Source organism: Polypterus senegalus, chromosome 8 (genome assembly GCF_016835505.1).
Source record: "Polypterus senegalus isolate Bchr_013 chromosome 8, ASM1683550v1, whole genome shotgun sequence".
Classification (NCBI taxonomy): domain Eukaryota; kingdom Metazoa; phylum Chordata; class Cladistia; order Polypteriformes; family Polypteridae; genus Polypterus; species Polypterus senegalus.
The window spans coordinates 132,871,765-132,891,547 of record NC_053161.1 but is presented as its reverse complement, the minus strand read 5'-3'; the positions used below and the strand labels follow the sequence as shown (position 1 = coordinate 132,891,547).

Genomic DNA, 19,783 nt, shown 5'->3' with positions numbered 1-19,783 from the left:
AAGGCTGCGGTTACTCCTATTGCTTGTGTACCTTTTTCTGCCACATTGGTTTTCTTCTACTCAACTTTCCATTAATAGGCTTGGATACAGCACTTTGTGAACAGCCAGCTTCTTTAGCTATGAATCAGTAGTCTTCCACATGACGGTGTGACTTACTGAACCAGACTAAGAGACCATTTAAAGGCTCAAAACACCGTTGCAGGTGTTTTGGGTTAATTAGCAGAGTGGAGTGTGATACCATGAGTCTAGAATATTGAACTTTTTCACAATATTCTAATTTTGAGAGATACTGACTTTTTAGTTTTCATTATCTGTAGGCCATAATCAGCAAAATGAAGTAAAAGCTTGAAATACATCACTCTGTGTGTAATTAATCTATATACTGTATGGTTTCACTATTTGAATAGAATTACTGAAATAGAATATCATTGAAAACTTAAATTTAAAAATTTACTGAAATGCAATTATGTTTTTGGGCTGCAAACTGAAATAAATTACCATTATGACATTTTAAACATCAATTATTAGTTACACTGTGATTTTGCATGAATTATAAAACTACCAACAAGTTATTATAAAAATAATCATTTTAGATGTTCACATTGCTTTTGCAGGTCTTCTCACTTCGCCCCATTAAATACATTTCCCTGAATTTCTAATAAGGCAACCTTTTCACACATCAGGGACCTCATGCAGAACGCCGTGTGTAGAATTCGCACTATAACATGACGTAAGCACAAAAGCCGAAATGTGCTGACGCACAGAAAAATCTAGATGCAGGAATCTGTGCGTACTCCAACTTCCACGTTCTTCCGCTACATAAATCCCAGGCAGTGAGAAAAGTAACGCTCGTGCACGCGCCACCTGTCCCGCCCCAACTCCTCCCAGAATTACGCCTCTATGTATATGCAAATCAATACAAAATAGCTCTTAAGCTCAGCCTTCTGCAAAAAAGACAAATGGGAAAAGCATGGGGGAAAATAATAATTTCAGCGAATACCAAGTGGAGGCAAGGAAAAACATACTATTAGATGGTTTAAACAACTAGATGGTGGTATAAACAACAAAATGAAGTTGAACGACTGACATAGCGTGTCGGAGAAGCTCGAAAGTTAAAGTTCACAAAGTTGTACAGTGCTCCAAATAAAAAAAAGAAGTTGTCAGATACTGAAGTCACTGTGAAAAGGCGAGTCGTAGCCCACCATCCGAGTGTCATATGAAAGCTTATCAGGGTACATAGGGAAAAAAAAAAAAAAGACACACAGTGGGGGAAAAAGCACGAAATGTTAACTTCAATCTTGTAGTTTATTTTGTCATTAAAGTAGAACATCATAAACTTCATCTTAAAATCGTTTAAATTAACTAGTTTCTCAAATCACACCGTAATTAAAGTAGCATGTTAAATGCTTTGTTTTGTAGGTGTTCTTCTATGTGCTCTGTGTGTGTGAATCACTATGTGCTTCTTAACACTAGAATTACCAGAGCCTACGAAAAATCTCGTAGGTCCGTCCCACCTTAAATCGCTTCTTAAAACCGTTCTCACCTCTCTGCCAGTGTCTTTTGTTAATTTAAATGTGCTGATAAAAGAAAAGCTGCAAGTAGCTGGCTATTCCATCCCCCCCAATGACTTAAAACATGCACAAACTTCTCCCAGCTCATGCCTTGATTGATTATCTGGGAGTGAAGTCGAGTTTTAGAGTGGAAATAATAGATTATTATTTGGAATACACGCATTTCACGTGTGTTCCGTTTCTACAGTAATCCGTGTAAACACATTTTTAAAACAGAAACATTTTTCATATTGTAGTAGTATATGACAAAATGTAAGCATAAACTATATAATGTAAGAAGCCTGAAGTCCAAATATCGAACACTTTCACAAAAGGTATAAATATAACAGAACAAGCATGCTTTTATTCAAAAATATAACTGCAGAAAAAGGCCGCCTTAGCATGCCACATTGACACATACTTACTACAGCTGCCACGGTAGCGTAATGGTATCAGCCGCTGACTAATATTCAAAAGGTCATGAGTTCGATCCCACACGATTCAGTTTTGAGAAGTAAACTGCTCTTATTCTTACTATTTTAGAATAAAAACATGCATTTGATTTCAGTGTGTAACAGCCGATGTAATTTATGATACTTGTAAAGGTTAGGAGTTTTTTTTTTTATTCACTTTTCATTCTCTCAGTCGTGTTCAGGATCCTTCCCTAATCCGAGAATGCTGTTTTCACATAAAGCGTACTTGTGACTGCATTCTCGTACCAATGCTTGCGAACTGAAGTGCCTGCGTGCACTTTTCGTGGCATTACACATCTATTTTTTGGAGCATGCCCGTGTCGCTCAAACACATGAACATATGTTGGTGTACAAGTATAACAAAACAAGTGCACTTTTATTCTAGAGTATAAGTGAAGAAAAAATAAAGCAAGTTACAGTAGGCGGTTGATACGACAGCTTGCATGGTCCAATGCTAAGAACTGCTGATTTCCGATCTGTGCTATATAAAATCATCACATTCAAATATTAACAATTCCCACACACCCTTCCTACATTCAAGACATGTGTACACATCTCTCTGTGCTATGGTTTCTATTACACTGAATGAGCACCTGACATTGTACTTTCTTCCCTATATAAATAACATTTGAGCTATAGCGTGTCTTTATATGAAAACAGCATTGTCAGAATGGGGGTGGGGTGGGGGAGGGGAGATGGTCGTGAACGCGACCGAGAGAATGGAATTTAAAAAAAAAAAAAAAAAAGCTAACCTTTACAATTATCATGCATTTACACTGGCTCTTACAGACTGACTGAAATCAAATGTATGTTTTTATTCTAAAATATTCAGTACTGTACATGCAATATTATTTGAAAACAAACAGTGTCAGATCGGGTTTGAATACACGCTGACGCCGTTACAGAAGGAGTCAGCTTATTCAGTGCAGCAGTTTCAACGCACAGTACATGCAATATTATTTGAAAACGAACAGCGTCAGATCGGGCACATATTCAAACCCGATCTGACGGTGTTCATTTTCAAATAATATTGCATTAGTGCGATGATGTTTTTACATATATTGTCTCTTTCATTCATCTTGCGGTTTGTAATCAGTGACTGCGTGTTTTTTCCTCAATCTTGCCAGTTCGCACATGTTGCTGTATGGTGGCGTTTCTTTTGTACTCCAGGACATGCAGAGGACAGAATAGTACAGAGCAGTAAGTTCAGCGCTATATGCAATCAGACAGACAGACAGGCAGAGAAGGCACTAGATATATAAATAAACAGGGAAGGCACTGTATAATAGATATATAAAAAACAGCTAAGGGGATAGATATATAGAAAGGTAGGAAGGAAAGGCATTATATGATGGCAGACAGGGAAGCTCCTATATAATAATAAAATTACCGTTATTACTATATAGATAGACAGGGAGTTCAGGCAGGCAGAACGGCGAAGGTTAAAAATAAATACATTTTCTCCCCAGTGGGAAATCGAACTTGGATCTCTTGAGGTACAGCAAGTCTACTGCGCTCTAAGTGACGAAATCTTACCAGTACGCCACGGAAGCTGTTGTAAAAGTCTTGAACCTTTTATGAAAGTGTTTATTTGCTCTTTGGCTGTTAAACTATAAAATGTGTGAAGCCTATGTCTACATTTTGTAACATTTATTACTAAAATATGAAAAAGTTTCTGTTTTAACATTGTGTTTACACAGATCACTGTAGAAACGGAACACACATGAAATGCGTATGTTCCAAATAACAATCTATTATTTCCACTCTAAAACTCCACTTCACTCCCAGATAATCGAGGCACGAGCTCGGAGAAGTTCGTGCACATTCCGAGTCAGTGGGGGGATGGAATAGCCGGCTGCTTGCAGTTTGTTTTTAATCGGCACATTTACAGGACAAAGGAGGCTGGCGGAGAGGCGAGAACGGTTTTAAGAAGCGATTTAAGGTGGGACGGATCTAAGAGTTTTTTCGTAGGCTCTGGTAATTCTAGTGTTAAACCGGCGCTCTTCCTCCAACAGGACACAGAATCCATTACATTCGTGATATTACATCTCTCTGAATAACTAAAATACTAAGATGTATACGTGATATTTTCATGATGATAGGAGTTATAGCACGCTATTAAACAGTGGTGCAGTGATTGTGTGTGACCTTTGATGAAATAATTTATTGCAGCAGTACACAGGGGCGGCTCTAGGTGGCCCTGGGCAGAGAAGGAATCAGTGGCCCGTTTGCCCGTCAATGTCAATATGGTATCTTATGAACAGCTGATGGTCACGTCCATTGCAGACACTGCATAGCCGCCTCGTGCTCTTGACACAAGCGTTTAATTTTTGCCGCTGCATTTTTAGCTGTGTCATTATTTTCTCTTTCGGTTTTATATTCAATATAAATTGGCTTGGCGGCCCTGTGCAGGTGCACAGTTTGCACATGCCTAAGGCCGCCCCTGCAGTACTGTCTCTTTCAAACGTATGAACCTCCAATTCCTGTCCTTCCTTTTCTTTCTCCAAGTAACCGATCACAACACAATCAGCTCTGTAATAGACGTTAAGCCATCTGTAAGCTTATAACGTTGATTCTTCAAAACTTTTAAGGAACACTGAAATATCTTCGTAGTACATGTTTAATTATTCTATCCTTCACGCCTGTCCCAGTGAAGCATACAGTATGAGGCAGGAACAATCGTGAGCAGAGCGCCAGATTCTTGCTAGCGTAGCAACACCATGTCCTTTAATTATTAACAATATAGGATTATTCAAATTAAAAGTTAAAATTTTATCTGTATAATATAATCAACATATTTTGCTGCATTTCATGTTAAAAATGATATCGTCATCATATATTAATATGCACTTTATAAAGTGGCTCAGGTTGTGCAATATTATAACTGTAGTGCAAGTTTACAATAAGGCGATTGTACTTATAAGTACAAGCAGTTCTACAAGGAGCAGTTTATGGACTGATTGAGTGCGTTTAGAGCTCTTGGGATGAAACTCTTTCTGAACCGTGAGGTCCAGACAGGAAAGGGGTGAAGCGTTTGCCATGTGAGAAGAAGTTCAAATAGGAAGCATGGCAGAGGCAGCGTGTGCTGGATGCTGTATACCGATAATTCTCTTTCCGATCAGCTTCTCCGAGTGGTGCAGTAGAAGTATAATATGGAAAAAGATGATCTGCTGTGGCAACCCCTAACGGGAGCAACTGAAAGAATAAGAAGAAGGTGCATTGAGAGTAACAACGTTAAAGCAGTTATGGTATTTGGAATAGTTTGATCATTCTGTGGACCATTATATTGTTACAGGTTAATTACAATCAGATGCATTAAACTAACAAAAAATATGCGGTTAATTTCAGTGTATTTATAAAGCCGTGTCAGAGACATGGATCTGAAAAAGCAAGAAACCACATAGGAACAGTAGTACTGCTTTGATGCTGGGTGCCACCAGTCTGCAAAACCGATCGGAGAACTTGCGTACGACAGGGTATGAGGTACCGTGGAAATATGCGTCGCTTTACGCCAAGTAGGTTTTATACATCACGATTTGAACGTGGAAACGTTCTTATGCAACATTTCTGTGCGTACACACCGTTAATACATGAGGCCCCAGGTCTTTGGTGTCCTTTCAATTCTTGAAAGTGTATCTGTTTTTAGGATAATGTATATTTCAATTTTGGAGTGATTAAAATCCCTAACTTGGTATATCTGTGAAATTTTCTTCCTGTTATTACCCTAATTATAGAACACTAGCAAAATACCTGCACTTCGCAGCGGAAAAGTAGTGTGTTAAAGAAGTTATGAAAAAGGAAAAATTTTATAAATAACGTAATATAATTGTTTTCACATACATACCATACATATTCACTCACTCACTCTTTGGGGTGCGAGCCGTTGCTGGCCAAATGGGTGCCCTAAGCAGAAATTTACTTGTGCCCCCACCACAAAATATTACGGAAGTAAAAATAAAATAAAAAAAAAAAAACCTACTTAATGACACCATATGGTCATTATTAATCAATAATCATAATTGCCTCTGTGTTTTAATATAATGCATTTTAAGTCATTTTATTTATTTTGATCTGCTTGTATTCATATTAAGAAAGATGTGTTAGTTGTGAAATTATTACCAACATTAAAAAAAATTATCAACGTCGACAGAATAAAAAAAGTTCCATAGGATGATGAATGTACCTGAAAGTGATGCATGGGCTTCATCTTGGGCTTTTTTTTTTTCTTTCGTTTCTCGGCGCCGGACTGTTGATATCGCTTTCCAGGACCAGGCATATTGTTCAATTATCATCATTTTTGGCCAAATAGGCAGCCGTAACAGAGGCGAGGGTGCGCCGTGCGCGTCATCACGTGTGCTTGGCCTACTCTGCGTTCACCATAAAATGCAATATATACGTTTATATTTTTGTTTATTTGTATATGTATATTATTAATATTAATTTATTATTATAATACTGTATATAAAAACAATTTTTTTGAGCAGCTGGGATCGTACCCCCTTGGGAGTTGGTGCCCTACGCAGACTGCGTACTCTGCGTATAGGGAGCGGAGGTACTGCGAGCAACTGTTGCTGGGGGTGCCAGAATCCATCAAGGAAGAAAAATGAAAAACATTATTTGTACAAAATCTTTATTTATCCATTCCTAAATAATTAAATGGGCAGGCTATTTTGTATCAGTGCAATACGCGGTTTGTTAAAACGGATGACTCGCTCTCTTACATGCAAGTCTGCGTGGATATTATGAACTATGGTATCTGTTGAAGTTCTATTTAAATTTTTAAACAGAAGGAATTTTTATTTAGTCAACAGAAATATCTTTGGTAGGAATTTAAGTTAAATGTAGGCATCATTGCATACATTTTTCTTGACAATACAAATGTAAAGAGTAAATCTGCCTTACATTCCAACCAAAGATATTTGTGTCGACTAAATAGAACTTGAAAAGATATATTTTTTCGAATGTGATCGCGCAATTCAGATCGAGTTGATGCGCACCGACGCATCGAGCCCGCGTGCTATTGTGGTTTTGCCTGCGTGCCTCAATAAGTCACCCTCCCCTTGCTCTTACTTTTTTACCATTCATCTAATAAATACACTGAGTATGGCTTTACCAAAACAATTATTGATGGCGAATAAAGTATTCATTATTCATAAAGCTTCAATTGGTGATCTGTCTTTCTGCGTTAACCGCATATTTTTTCATACGTCTCAAACCAGGGGGATGTGAGGGTAAAATAAATCGGGAAGCGCGTGTACATACTCGGTGCACCCCCTCTCGGGAATCGAACCTCAGACGTCGGCACTGTGGTTGTTTCTTAATGCATCAGTAAACGGCTCGTCTTCCTCTTTATCTGAGATGTAACACACTGCATGCACTGTTTTTTTTAACACTGTCTTCCTTTAGCATGACATTGACTTTTTCCACCCCACGGTTGTATTTAATGTCAGCTAAGTTTCTCTCGCAGTTTCGCGGAGTTTGTGCCAAACACCACCCTGACCATCTCATCTTCTTCTGCATAAGCACAGTCCTTCACCCATGAATATTTAGCGGCAGTGTTTCTATTGGATTGCCGCTGACGGACAGCCTTATATGGGCAGGCACTAAATTACGTGGGAGGCAGCATCGAGCAGAAGTCTATTATAGTATATGGACAAAAAAAAAAAAAAAAAGGTTCCAGTTATGACCATTACGCATTGGATTTCGAAATGAAACCTGCCCAACTTTTGTAAGGAAGCTGTAAGGAATGACCCTGCCAAATTTCAGCCTTCTACCTACACGGGAAGTTGGAGAACTAGTGATGAGAGAGTGAGTGAGGGCTTTGCCTTTTATTAGTATAGATAACCAAGAAAGCTTTCAACATTTAAAACATACAATGGAAATGTCACAATTGGATCATTCTTGTGATCACAACCCACCAAGGCTATGTTCAGGAGTTTACTTAAGTGGGTTAAAAACTTAACATCAGCATGGATTAAGGTTCTATGGCAGTGTTTATCTTCCATCTATATAAAATCTGTTTGTCTGTCTGTATATCTGTCCGCTTCTCATAAGAGAACTACTTAACTGATTTAGATTGGGTTTTTTTCTATAATTTGCTTGAACGTTCTGGTTGATTTTGCAACTTCTCTCACTGCGCTATGTATCATAGTTCGCTTGCAGTACCTATTTATTTGCGTGAATCCGAGAGACAAGCAGTGGGCATCGGGGAGGGGGGCAGAGCCCTCCTCACTCACACGGCAGCCTCAGGAAGAACCGTAACTCTGCTTAGCTAGCATACGAGACAACTACTTAACGGATTTAGATCGGGTTTTTTTCCTCTAATTTGCTTGAACATTCTGGTTGATTTTGTGACTTTCTCATCGTGATAAGAATCATAGTTCGCTTGCGGGAGTGATATATTTGCGCTAATCCAAGAGAGAGGCTGCAGGCTAAGGGGAGGGGGAAGCATGACGGCAGAAGTGGTGAGCCAGGCTCCTCACTGTCCCGTTTCACTAATATGTGGGCGAAGTTGCAGGGGACGGCTAGTTTCAGCTATAACAAAACCTTGATTATCCATCAAGGGTCAGGATCAACGTCCTGACAGATAAGAGAAGACAAGTAACAGCTACTTCAAAAATGATATACAGTAGATTCACTTAGCAAACAGTTGCATTTATTTACACAAAAAAAACTAACTTAACAAAATTATATAATATTGTAATGACCAGCATAAGTAAATACAGCTCAGAGATATTGTAGTTTTCTCCGTTATCTGGGTTACAGAGCACATCTCCAAAACAATAAAAGAATGCTTTTCCTACCAATAATTATCTCCTGCCATTCACTTCCTATCTTTTCTATACCGCAAACACTCCTGCTTATTGTCTCCTGACTTCCTTCTCAAAACTTCCTTCTGCCACGCCTTCCTTTTTCTCCTAAGAGGCGTGTTCCCCTCCTTACAGAACAGAAGCCCTTAACCCAGTCCTATCACTTACACAGCATTCTGCCCTTTCTGCCACTACACAGCACATCTCAAGCTGCCTGCACAACACAATATTAACAAAATAGCAGAATTTAAAAAGAAAATTAGAAAGCAGACGAACGTTAACATTAAACACAGAACATAACTTCAGTGGTTTCAATTTTTGACACCTTTTTCAATTTTGTTGGCATCACACTTTATATTGTTCACGGTTGCTCTTCCCACTCCATAAACTGAAGCAATACTTGAAGTGCTTGTCATTTCGTAAACGCTATTACAGCTGAAGGGATGTAACCAACACTGTAAATTCAAAATGCGGTATGACATGTGGTGCTGGGGAAAAACACTATGTGCTAGAAAAGGGAGAGTTGTTCCAATGTGCAGAGCTCGCAGCGTATCGTGCAACAGTAGTATTAGGTAAACGATGATGTGCACAATGTTTTGTTTTAGATTTTTTTTTTTGCCCTGACAGTTAGAGACTGTCGGTTAACCGAGTTACATATAATTAAGGTTTTACGGTAGTCTAAATATCTGTCTCAGGATATTTTCTCATAAACTGCTATTTACAATTTCTTCCTACATTCCATGTGTCATGTCATGTTACTACTGAAAGTTTTAAAATTTGCCAACTGTCTCTACACTATCTTCTAAATAATTTTATGGGCAGCCTAAATAAGAAAAAGATCTAGATTCACTTTTAGTTAAAGTAGAGGTTCAGTATTTTGACAAATGACATGCTTACAGTCCTAAAAAGCTCTCTTAACTATTTGATCCTTAGCGGTCTTTTACAAAACTCACAAACAGTCCTGTGTCAACGTTTGTTGCATTGTGTATAAAACAAAGCCTGTAAATATACGGTGATGTCTCTAATGGATTTGTTTCTTAAAATTTATTTTCAAAGCATTCAAAACCTTGCTGTTCTCTGTGCCCAAAACCTGTCTAATGCCAGGTGTGTGCACCTGCTATGCTAAAAAATGTGACATTCTGTCAATTGCTACGTATACAGCTTGTCTGAAATTTTAAGCAGTTTTTGAATGCTAGAGTCGAAACGTTAATGCAAATGGAAAACTAAAGCTAAAGGAAAGATTGTGCATTTGGTGAAGGTAGTAAGCATTCTAATAAGTTAACTGTGAGCCACACATCATACACAATACATGCACTTACAACATATTCAGTGCTTCCTTCAGTAACCAATTGCTAAAATATAACTACCTTCATTGTCCCCTTATTTTATTTTCTGAAAACACTGTACCTCAGACATCGGAGTACCCCAAAAGTCATTGAAAAATAGATTCTTGAAAGGTGTTGAGGGTCTAAGGTCTTTGTTATCCAAAATAGCTGAAACATCATCAAATACAAATCCACAGAACAAGCAGTTCCAATAGCAAACTACCACAACTCCAAAAACTAGTATCAGCTCCTTCCAGGTAACTTCAGCCATCTTCATGTAGACTTTATGGATCCAAATCTGTTTAGAAATGGATATAAAGAAACATTAGGGGGAAAAAAATAGATAATCTAATCTCTTAACAGATGGATTTTCATTATACATGTTTCTCTGTTTGCAGGTGAAAAATTGTTTGGTTACACTTAGTCACTGCTCAAGACAACTGGACAACACACTATTAACAGTGTATAATGCAATACTTGTATTATATTATAAAACATATTGTAAAAGTTTTTAAAGTATTAAAACTCACTGAAGATAAATTAAACACACACACACACACACACAGCTTGTCATGTGGAAATGGTAGTTAATACATACCCATTTAACATCTTGCCATTTTAACCTTTTTATTTATTTATTTTTTTTAATTTCTGCTGCCTTTAAACCATAACTGTTCCCTTAACACAATATTCAAAGAATACAATGCAATATCATCCTTGTGTAATACTTGTATATAACTAGAACACTAAGCTACATTACTTTAGAGCATTAAAATTATTTTAAAAAAAAAAAAAAAAAAAAAAAAATGACAAGAGATGTATCCAAATGGACTACAGTATGATGCTATTTAATCCTTACATGCAACTGCTTGAGGGAAACTTTTGTAATGTTGATCAACTGGCTTTTGTGAATCACTTCAAAACTGAAATTGTACAGGAAAAACTGTATTAGTCTGAATTGAAACTGGTAATCAATAAGAATAATGTGAATTTCAAGTATATATTATCATTATTAGATGTTTACGATTTTCATTTGTTTACATTGTACAGTCAAGAATTTCTTTACATGTTTTCCCATCACTTGTATGTTCAAGCTTTATAGTCAGACTATAAAGTTCTAACAAAGAATCATGTTTTGCTTTATGTGATATTGGCCATGTGGTGCTGTGCTCATTTTAAATAAGCAATTGCACCCTGCAACAGTGCATGCTCTAATCAGGTATTAGCCCGCTTCGCTCAGAGGACACTTGGGGGGTGCATGCCCGATAACAAATACACCTGTTAATTAATAGCATCAGGCAGGTGCCACATTAATTTCTCGGATGGCGTGACATGTTCACATGAGTGCCCTGTAAGAAGCATTGTGTAAGGAGAGCCCTGCATGGGACAGAATGGGAGAGGTGAAAAGAAAAAGATAATACAGAAGCAGAAGTGTGAGAACAGCATCAAGAGAAGCACACAGCCAGCCAGGGTGTGAAAGGCAGCACAGTGGATGTCCCCACAATGAAGCAAGGAGCGTTGCTCCGGGGGCGGATCGTCTCCACCGATTTACTGTTGTGGAATGGGAACGACTGTGGTGGAGTCCTACCCCAGGGAACCAAAGTACGCCAGGGGTGCAGGAAGGAAGATGGGAGGACAACCGAACCCAAGCAGTCTTCCTAACACCACTTGTGGCAGCCAAGGCGGGGTTCAGGTTGGTGAGGACTGTGGCTGTTGGAGTCACCGCCAACTGAGGGAGCTATGGGTATGATGGGCTCATCAGTCAGACCATGAAGGACCCGATGGTTGATGGTTTTAATCTCATTTTATTCTGGATTTTTAATCTCACGGATTGTAACCTGTTTTAATGGATTATTTACTTACTGAAGAGTTTTCAGCACTGCACTTTGTTCTGAACAATGTTTTTGTATTGTTTTTAATAAAAACACTGGAGTACTTTTGCACAAACCCCTTGCTTTGTGTGTTGTGTCCTCATCCACTGGCTCATCCCTTTGGTACGTTATTGGCGGTAGTGTAGGGCTGACCAGCACCATCTCACTTTAACTTATTACAAACAGGAATGAAGTTTACAGGCTTCACATTTACTTGGCCCATGCAATGAATAAAATGCTTTAATCTTTGTACAGAAAATAGCAGGAGAAAAGTAGTAATTGTGTGAATGGCACACAGCATGGGTTATGGAAAGCATCTATAGTGCAATGGGAAGTCCTTGGTGGTGATGATACGAAATAAATTGCAGCAGAAGTCTGTATTAAAAAGGACATCACCAATATTATAAAGGTGATTTAAAACTGATCTATTCAAAGCAGAACACCTCTAAAAATCCTGACCCTCATTTAAGTACTGCCTCTTTATACACAGTGTCAAAATGACTACCAACAAAAAAAAAAACACCTTACTAATTATTTTTAGTCTCTTAAAAGAACTGCCCTGTTCTATTCTTGTCACATTCTGAAAAAGAGCGTCTCCATCAACTACAGAAAACATTGCCCTCATTCTATTTAATCCTGGCTTGGCTTCATCTATTAATTTGCGGAGTGTTTTTTTAATTTTTCATTTTTAAATTTCCGCTGTATGTGATTTTTTACTTTAAAAAGCATTAAATGCTGATCATTTAGCAAAGTACAGTAACATGACATATGTTAAGTCAGTTAGTGTATCTGTTTTATTTCTATTAGGGCCCATTCACACTTAAGCATTGTAGACTTCCAACAATTGTTTGGCATTTTTCAAGCTTTTTCACGGCACTTTGTAAAGTGTTTACAATGTAGCATTTTGTAGGGAAAATATGATTAACACCATTCCCATCACCATTCTGTGGACTGTGAGATATTCTAATGTTGTGATGCGATTGTTACGTCTCCAGAATATCTTCTATAGTATGCCTTTAATGCTTACAATTCCGACAATCACAGTACTGAAACGTACGTGTCAATGTCAAGAGCACAGATATTGGGTTCATCCTGTTCTTCAGCAAAAAGAGTGTACAGGAAATAGAATAAAGAACTCAGGCAGCATCCTAAAAAATTCCAGGATTAGACAAGGCTGGTAAGTATATAAGTACAGCGATATGTGATGGTGTCTTTATGGGATTAACAGAAGTTTATTCCTGTCACTGGAAAGTAATTGTATTTTTTTGCAAAGACATTGTCTGCTTTCGTCAGCGCAACATTGTGTATGCATGTGCCCCCACGATCTAGTACGAACTAGTGAGATAGAAATTAAGGAATCAAGAGACAAGTACTGAACAGATGTTAGACATACATTTAATTTTGTATGTGCTGACTGGTAAATTCAATCAGCCCAGTTTAGGGTCACAGGGAGATGGCAATTATCACAGCAGCACCAGGCTTAAGGCAAGAAGCAAATGTTAGTTCTGGTCTCTCAATTGCCAGCTACACATGTGCTTAACCCCTCTATCAACAGTAGTCGCTAGAAGAAAGAAGCATGGCCGAAATAAATCTATTAGCTATAATTTTCACATTACCACTTATGAAAATAGATACCCTAAATGAAACGTGTATGAAAGACTAAGCCTAGTTTTATGTAAACTTTTGGCCTCAATTGAATAGAATTTTAAGTAAAAACAACTACCTATAAATTCAAAAGAACAACAGATACTATGGAAGAAAGGAGAATATTTACTTTTCATTGAAAAGTCAGAAGTTACTTTACTTCAAAATTACTATTGTGACGGATGGCTGGAGCCCATGCCTGGCCGGGATGCCCCTTCACCATACAGTGGGTACGGAAAGCATTCAGACCCCCTTCAATTTTTCACTCTTTGTTATATTGCAGCCATTTGCTAAAATCATTTAAATTAATTTTTTCCCTCATTAATGTACACATAGCACCCCATATTGACAGACAAAAAAATTTTTTTGAAATTGTTGCAGATTTATTAAAAAAGAAAAACTGAAATATCATATGATCCCAGTATTCAAACCCTTTGCTGTGACACTCATATATTTAACTCAGGTTCTTTCCATTTCTTCTGATCATCCTTGAGATCACCTTCATTTGAGTCCAGCTGTGTTTGATTATACCGATTGGATTTGATTAGGAAAGCCACACACCTGTCTATATAAGACCTTACAGCTCACAATGCTTGTCAGAGCAAATGAGAATCATGAGGTCAAAGGAACTGCCTGAAGAGATCAGAGACAGAATTGTGGCAAGGCACAGATCTGGCCAAGGTTACAAAAAAATTTCTGCTGCACTTAAGGTACCCAAGAGCACAGTGGCCTCCATAATCCTTAAATGGAAGACGTCTGGGACGACCAGAACCCTTCCTAGAGCTGGCCATCCGGCCAAGCTGAGCTACCGGGGCAGAAGAGCCTTGGTGAGAGAGGTAAAGAAGAACCCAAAGATCACTTTGGCTGAGCTCCAGAAATGCAGTCAGGAGATGGGAGAAAGTTGTAGAAAGTCAACCATCACTGCAGCCCTCCACCAGTCAGGGCTATATGGCAGAGTGGCATGTCGGAAGCCTCTCCTCAGTGCAAGACACATGACAGCCCGCATGGAGTTTGCTAAAAGACACCTGAAGGACTCCGAGATGGTGAGAAATAAGATTCTCTGGTCTGATGAGACCAAGATAGAACTTTTTGGCCTTAATTCTAAGCGGTATGTGTGGAGACAACCAGGCACTGCTCATCACTTGTCCAATACAGTCCCCACAGTAAAGCATGGCGGCGGCAGCATCATGCTGTGGGGGTGTTTTTTAGCTGCAGGGACAGGACGACTGGTTGCAATCGAGGGAAAGATGAATGCGGCCAAGTACAGGGATATCATGGACAAAAACCTTCTCCAGATTGCTAAGGACCTCAGACTGGGCCGAAGGTTTACCTTCCAACAAGACAATGACCCTAAGCACACAGATAAAATAACGAAGGAGTGGCTTCACAACAACTCTGTGACTGTTCTTGAATGGCCCAGCCAGAGCCCTGACTTAAACCCAATTGAGCATCTCTGGAGAGACCTAAAAATGGCTGTCCACCAACTTTTACCATCCAACCTGACAGAACTGGAGATGATCTGCAGGGAGGAATGGCAGAGGATCCCCAAATCCAGGTGTGAAAAACTTGTTGCATCTTTCCCAAGAAGACTCATGGCTGTATTAGCTCAAAAGGGTGCTTCTACTAAATACTGAGCAAAGGGTCTGAATACTTAGGACCATGTGATATTTCAGTTTTTCTTTAATAAATCTGCAACAATTTAAAAAATTCTTTTTTTTGTCTGTCAATATGGGGTGCCGCGTGTACATCAATGAGGGAAAAAATTAATTTAAATGATTTTAGCAAATGGCTGCAATATAACAGCGTGAAAAATTGAAGGGGGTCTGAATACTTTCCGTACCCACTGTATCTGCCAGGGGAGTAAGGGTGGGAAGCCCAGTATCACCCCCTGGATGCTAGATAGCAGCCTCCCTGGGTTGCAGCGGTGCCTCTGACTCCCCCAGGGCTTCATGGGGGTTGGAGTTCTGTGGGGTTCCGCAGGTGCCGCCAGGGGGTGATGAAACAGGAGCGGCTGGCCCCTTTTGGACACTGGTTTCGCCGTACCCAGAAGTGCAGCCGGATGTGGGCAATCAAACACCTGGAGCACTTCCGGGTAACCAATAAAAGGGAGCCAGAGACCACCACTCAGCAGCTAGAGTCAGGAGCAGGAGGAGGACAAAGCTTGTGGAGATGTGGTGGTAGAAGAGGAGCGTTTTGGTGTTTAGTGCTTGTGTTTGGGACTGCGTTATTTGATTATGGGGAAGACGTGCTCTCCAGCTGAAGAAAATAAAAGTCTTTTGCACTTTTATACGTGCCTCCCGTGTCCGGTCTGTGTCAGGTTGGGTTAAAATTCAGTAACAATTTTTGGTATACAGTATATGCCCCAGGTATACAGTATATGCCCCAGATACAACAGAGTGCAAACATAATGGGATTTACATTATTGTTGTTGAATGTAAAAAGTGGATGAATAAAATGTATCCCTAAAAAGCTAAGTGTGCCTTACTAATTAAACAAGGTTTAATAGTAACAAATCTATGCATCAGTTTGGTGAATCTTTTCGTCTTTATTATTCTGAACAATTTTTAGTTATCATGAATTTCCCCTGGAATCTGAGAGAAATATTTTTTGTCAATAAACTAAACTGTAACTACATCACATACAACATTCTCAAATCTACTTAATCTAATTGTGTTATGGGATGATGGATCCAACTTCAGCTGTATCAGGCACTGTAGGAAGAAGGTTACTTTGTACCAATATAATCTGTGAAAATTTATTTCAAAGAGATGCAATTCAGCTGAAAGAGGGAGACAGTCAAGAGAGATGGACAAATGACAACTGGAAGGCTCAGGCTAGTGAAATGGACAGAAAACATGTGAAGGACACACAATAATGCTATTTTAAAAGTGTTGATGTATATCAATATGGTTTTAAAAAAAAAAACACACACACACACACACACACACACAATCTGCCATAAATGATGAGAATAGGTGAAGGTGTTATTTGGATTCAGTCCAGAAATAAACAGCCTGTCCCCATATCTGACAAGAATTCTATGTCTGGCAGTTGCCCATGTCTGACAAAGATTTTATGAATATGTAAATATGTGAGTGGTTATAATGACAAGGACCCAGCACAAACTCAGAAAAGCGTCCATGTCCTCGACACTCCGCTGGATGGGATATCTGTTCATCAGCATTCCCCCACTTGGTTGTGATGTCTCTTGGCTTCTCTCTGGACTGAATATGTACTCTGAGATAAAGAGACTTCAGCTCTGAGAATTTTGCATCTGCGTTGACTTCAGCTGCCTGGGTGGGGGATGGGATAGCAGGGTGCATGCTGCTTGACATATTTGCACAACAGATGCGGATAAGGAGTGCAAGGGAATTTAAGGTGGCATGGCATTACTAATATTTTCATAGGCTTCAGGGATCCTAGTGTTGAGATATCCATGAAACAGATTTTATTGGGCTATTTTTTTTTTTTTTTAAAGAATACAACATTTACTGTAGTTTGAAATTATTCAGCACACAACTTACTGCCTTAGACAATAAATAAGCATGACCCTTTTTAAACTTTCTGTGTTACAAAAACTATGGACAATTTTTTTTTTCTACTCAATGTTATTTCTTTATAATCTTGGTATATATATTATTTTGCCCTTTGAAATAGCATTTTTATAATTTTTTTAAAAATACCTTATCTGTTCTTGCAGGCAGAATTGGGATTTATGGAGCAAGGATCCATAGGCGATAGAAAAAGCCTAAAAAAAAAAATTTAAAAAAAAATCAATTACATCTACTTTGAGTGGAAAAGGTTTCAATATAAGAAAACATCGCTTCTGTGTTTATGAGGCATCATTTTGACAATGGAGGAAAACTAGAAATAACTACACTGTGTGCACAATTATTAGGCAAGTGAGTATTTTGACCATATCGTCATTTTTAATGTGTATATTCCAACTCCAAGCTGTATTAACTTGAATGCTTATTGGATTTAAGCACGTCAGGTGATGTGTATTTGTGTAATGAGGGAGGGTGTGGCCTAAGGAGATCAACACCCTATATCAAGGTGTGCAGAATTATTAGGCAGCTAGATTTCCTCAGGCAAAATGGGCCAAAAAAAGAGATTTAACTGACTCTGAAAAGTCAAAAATTGTAAAAAGTCTTTCAGAGGGATGCAGCACTTTTGGAATTGCTAAGATATTGGTGTGTGATCACAGAACCATCAAACATTTTGTTGCAAATAGTCAACAGGGTCGCAAGAAACGTGTTGAGAACAAAAGACGCAAATTAGCTGCCAAAGATTTGAGAAGAATCAAACGTGAAGCTACCAGGAACCCATTATCCTCCAGTACTTTCATATTCCAGAGCTGCAACCTACCTGGAGTGCCCAGAAGTACAAGGTGTTCAGTGCTCAAAGACATGGCCAAGGTAAGGAGGGCTGAAACCCAACCACCACTGAACAAGAAACATAAGTTGAAACGTCAAAACTGGGCCAAGAAATATCTGAAGACAGATTTTTTCAAAGGTTTTATGGACCGATTAGATGAGAGTGACTCTTGATGGACCAGATGGATGGACCTGTGGATCAGTAATGGGCACAGAGCTCCACTCCAACGTGGAGGTGGGGTACTGGTATGAGCTGGTATTTTTAAAGATGAGCTAGTTGGACCTTTTGCATTGAAGATGAACTCAAAATCAACTCCCAAACCTACTGCCAGTTTTTCGAAGACACTTTCTTCAAACAGCGATACAGGAAGAAGACCATGATTTTTATGCAGGCCAATGCTCCATCACTTGCATCGAAGTTCTCCACTGCGTGGCCAGCCAGTAAAGGCCTTAAAGATGAAGGAATAATGACATGGTCCCCCTTCCTCATCTGACCTAAACCCTATCGAGAACTTGTGGGCACTTCTTAAACGCTAGATTTACGAGGGAGAAAAACAATACACCTCTCTGAAGAGTGACTGGGAGGCTGTAGTCTCTGCTCCACAAAAAGCTGATCGTCAACAGAAAAGGAAACTGACAGACTCCATGAATGGAAAGGCTTATGACTGTTATTGGAAAGAAGGGTGGCTATATTGGTCATTGATTGATTGATTGATTGATTTTTTTTGAAATGTCAGAGATGTTTATTTGTAAATTTTGAGGTGTTTGTTTATTATTCTCACTATAACAGATGAAAATAAACAAGTGAGATGGGAAAATTTTAATTTTCCTTTAGTTGCATAATAAATCTGCACACTAATAGTTGCCTAATAATTGTGCGCACAAATGTATTCCCCTGATGATCTTCACACTCACATTTCTGTTGTGAAACATTCAGGTTTCAGGTTTATTAACATTTTGGATTGACTGATAGCACTGTGTTTGTTCCATATTAAAATTAATCCTCAAAAATACAACTTGCCTAATAATTCTGCACTCCCTGTATTTCATCACAGATTCTTGGTACTATTTCATTGAAGTAGGGACATGGTCTTTGCTCATTTGTCTGCCTCCAGCAGCCATAGAGAGTGCAGTTATGACAGAACAAAGCCGAGCCACCCCAGCATATTACATTCTGTGTTATTTTACACAGTTTGTGGAGCCAGATATATGCAGAGTGTGAGTGCAGGAAATAGCATGTATGAGTTTTCTTATACTTAACTATATATTTGAATGGAACCGATCACGCTGCACTGTATTATTAATAAAATCCCTAGATTTCTGAAAGTGCCCAGGCATCTTTCCCACAGTGTGTCTTGCGCACACACTATAAAAAAATAAACTTGAAAATGAACAGAGTGTGTGATTGAGCAGATTTAAGCACCTCAAACCAATTATGAATTTTTTTTTAATGCATGAGGAGTTATTTTTGCCAATTATATGGTAAAAGAACTGAGCACAATGTTATTCAGTGAGTAAATTCACTAACACTGATGCCAATTAACCTGTACATACATGGTGAGAACATGCAGACTTCTGTGTAGAACCTGTATTGTGAGGCAGGAATGGTAGCCCACTCTGCCATGTTAAAACTGCACTGAACTTACTAATCTTGAACCGGATTTAACTTGGGTGAACTGGTGTGGTGTTGCTAAACTGACCCTACAGTGCATATATTTGTCCCAAGTTGGATTGT

General features: G+C 38.8%; 1 protein-coding gene across 2 annotated transcripts in view; it reads right to left on the bottom strand.

Annotated features, from left to right (window-relative positions):
- tmtc3 (transmembrane O-mannosyltransferase targeting cadherins 3) overlaps positions 1-19,783 on the bottom strand; it is a 111,113-nt gene that overhangs the window by 81,624 nt on the left and 9,706 nt on the right. For both annotated transcript variants that reach the window (XM_039761785.1, XM_039761786.1), the window contains exons 3-4: positions 17,356-17,420; positions 10,240-10,455 (exon numbers count right to left, since the gene is read on the bottom strand). In XM_039761785.1, coding sequence (XP_039617719.1) covers positions 10,240-10,434 — 195 coding nt within the window. In that variant the 5' untranslated portion in view covers positions 10,435-10,455; positions 17,356-17,420. The remainder of the gene's footprint in view (positions 1-10,239; positions 10,456-17,355; positions 17,421-19,783) is intronic.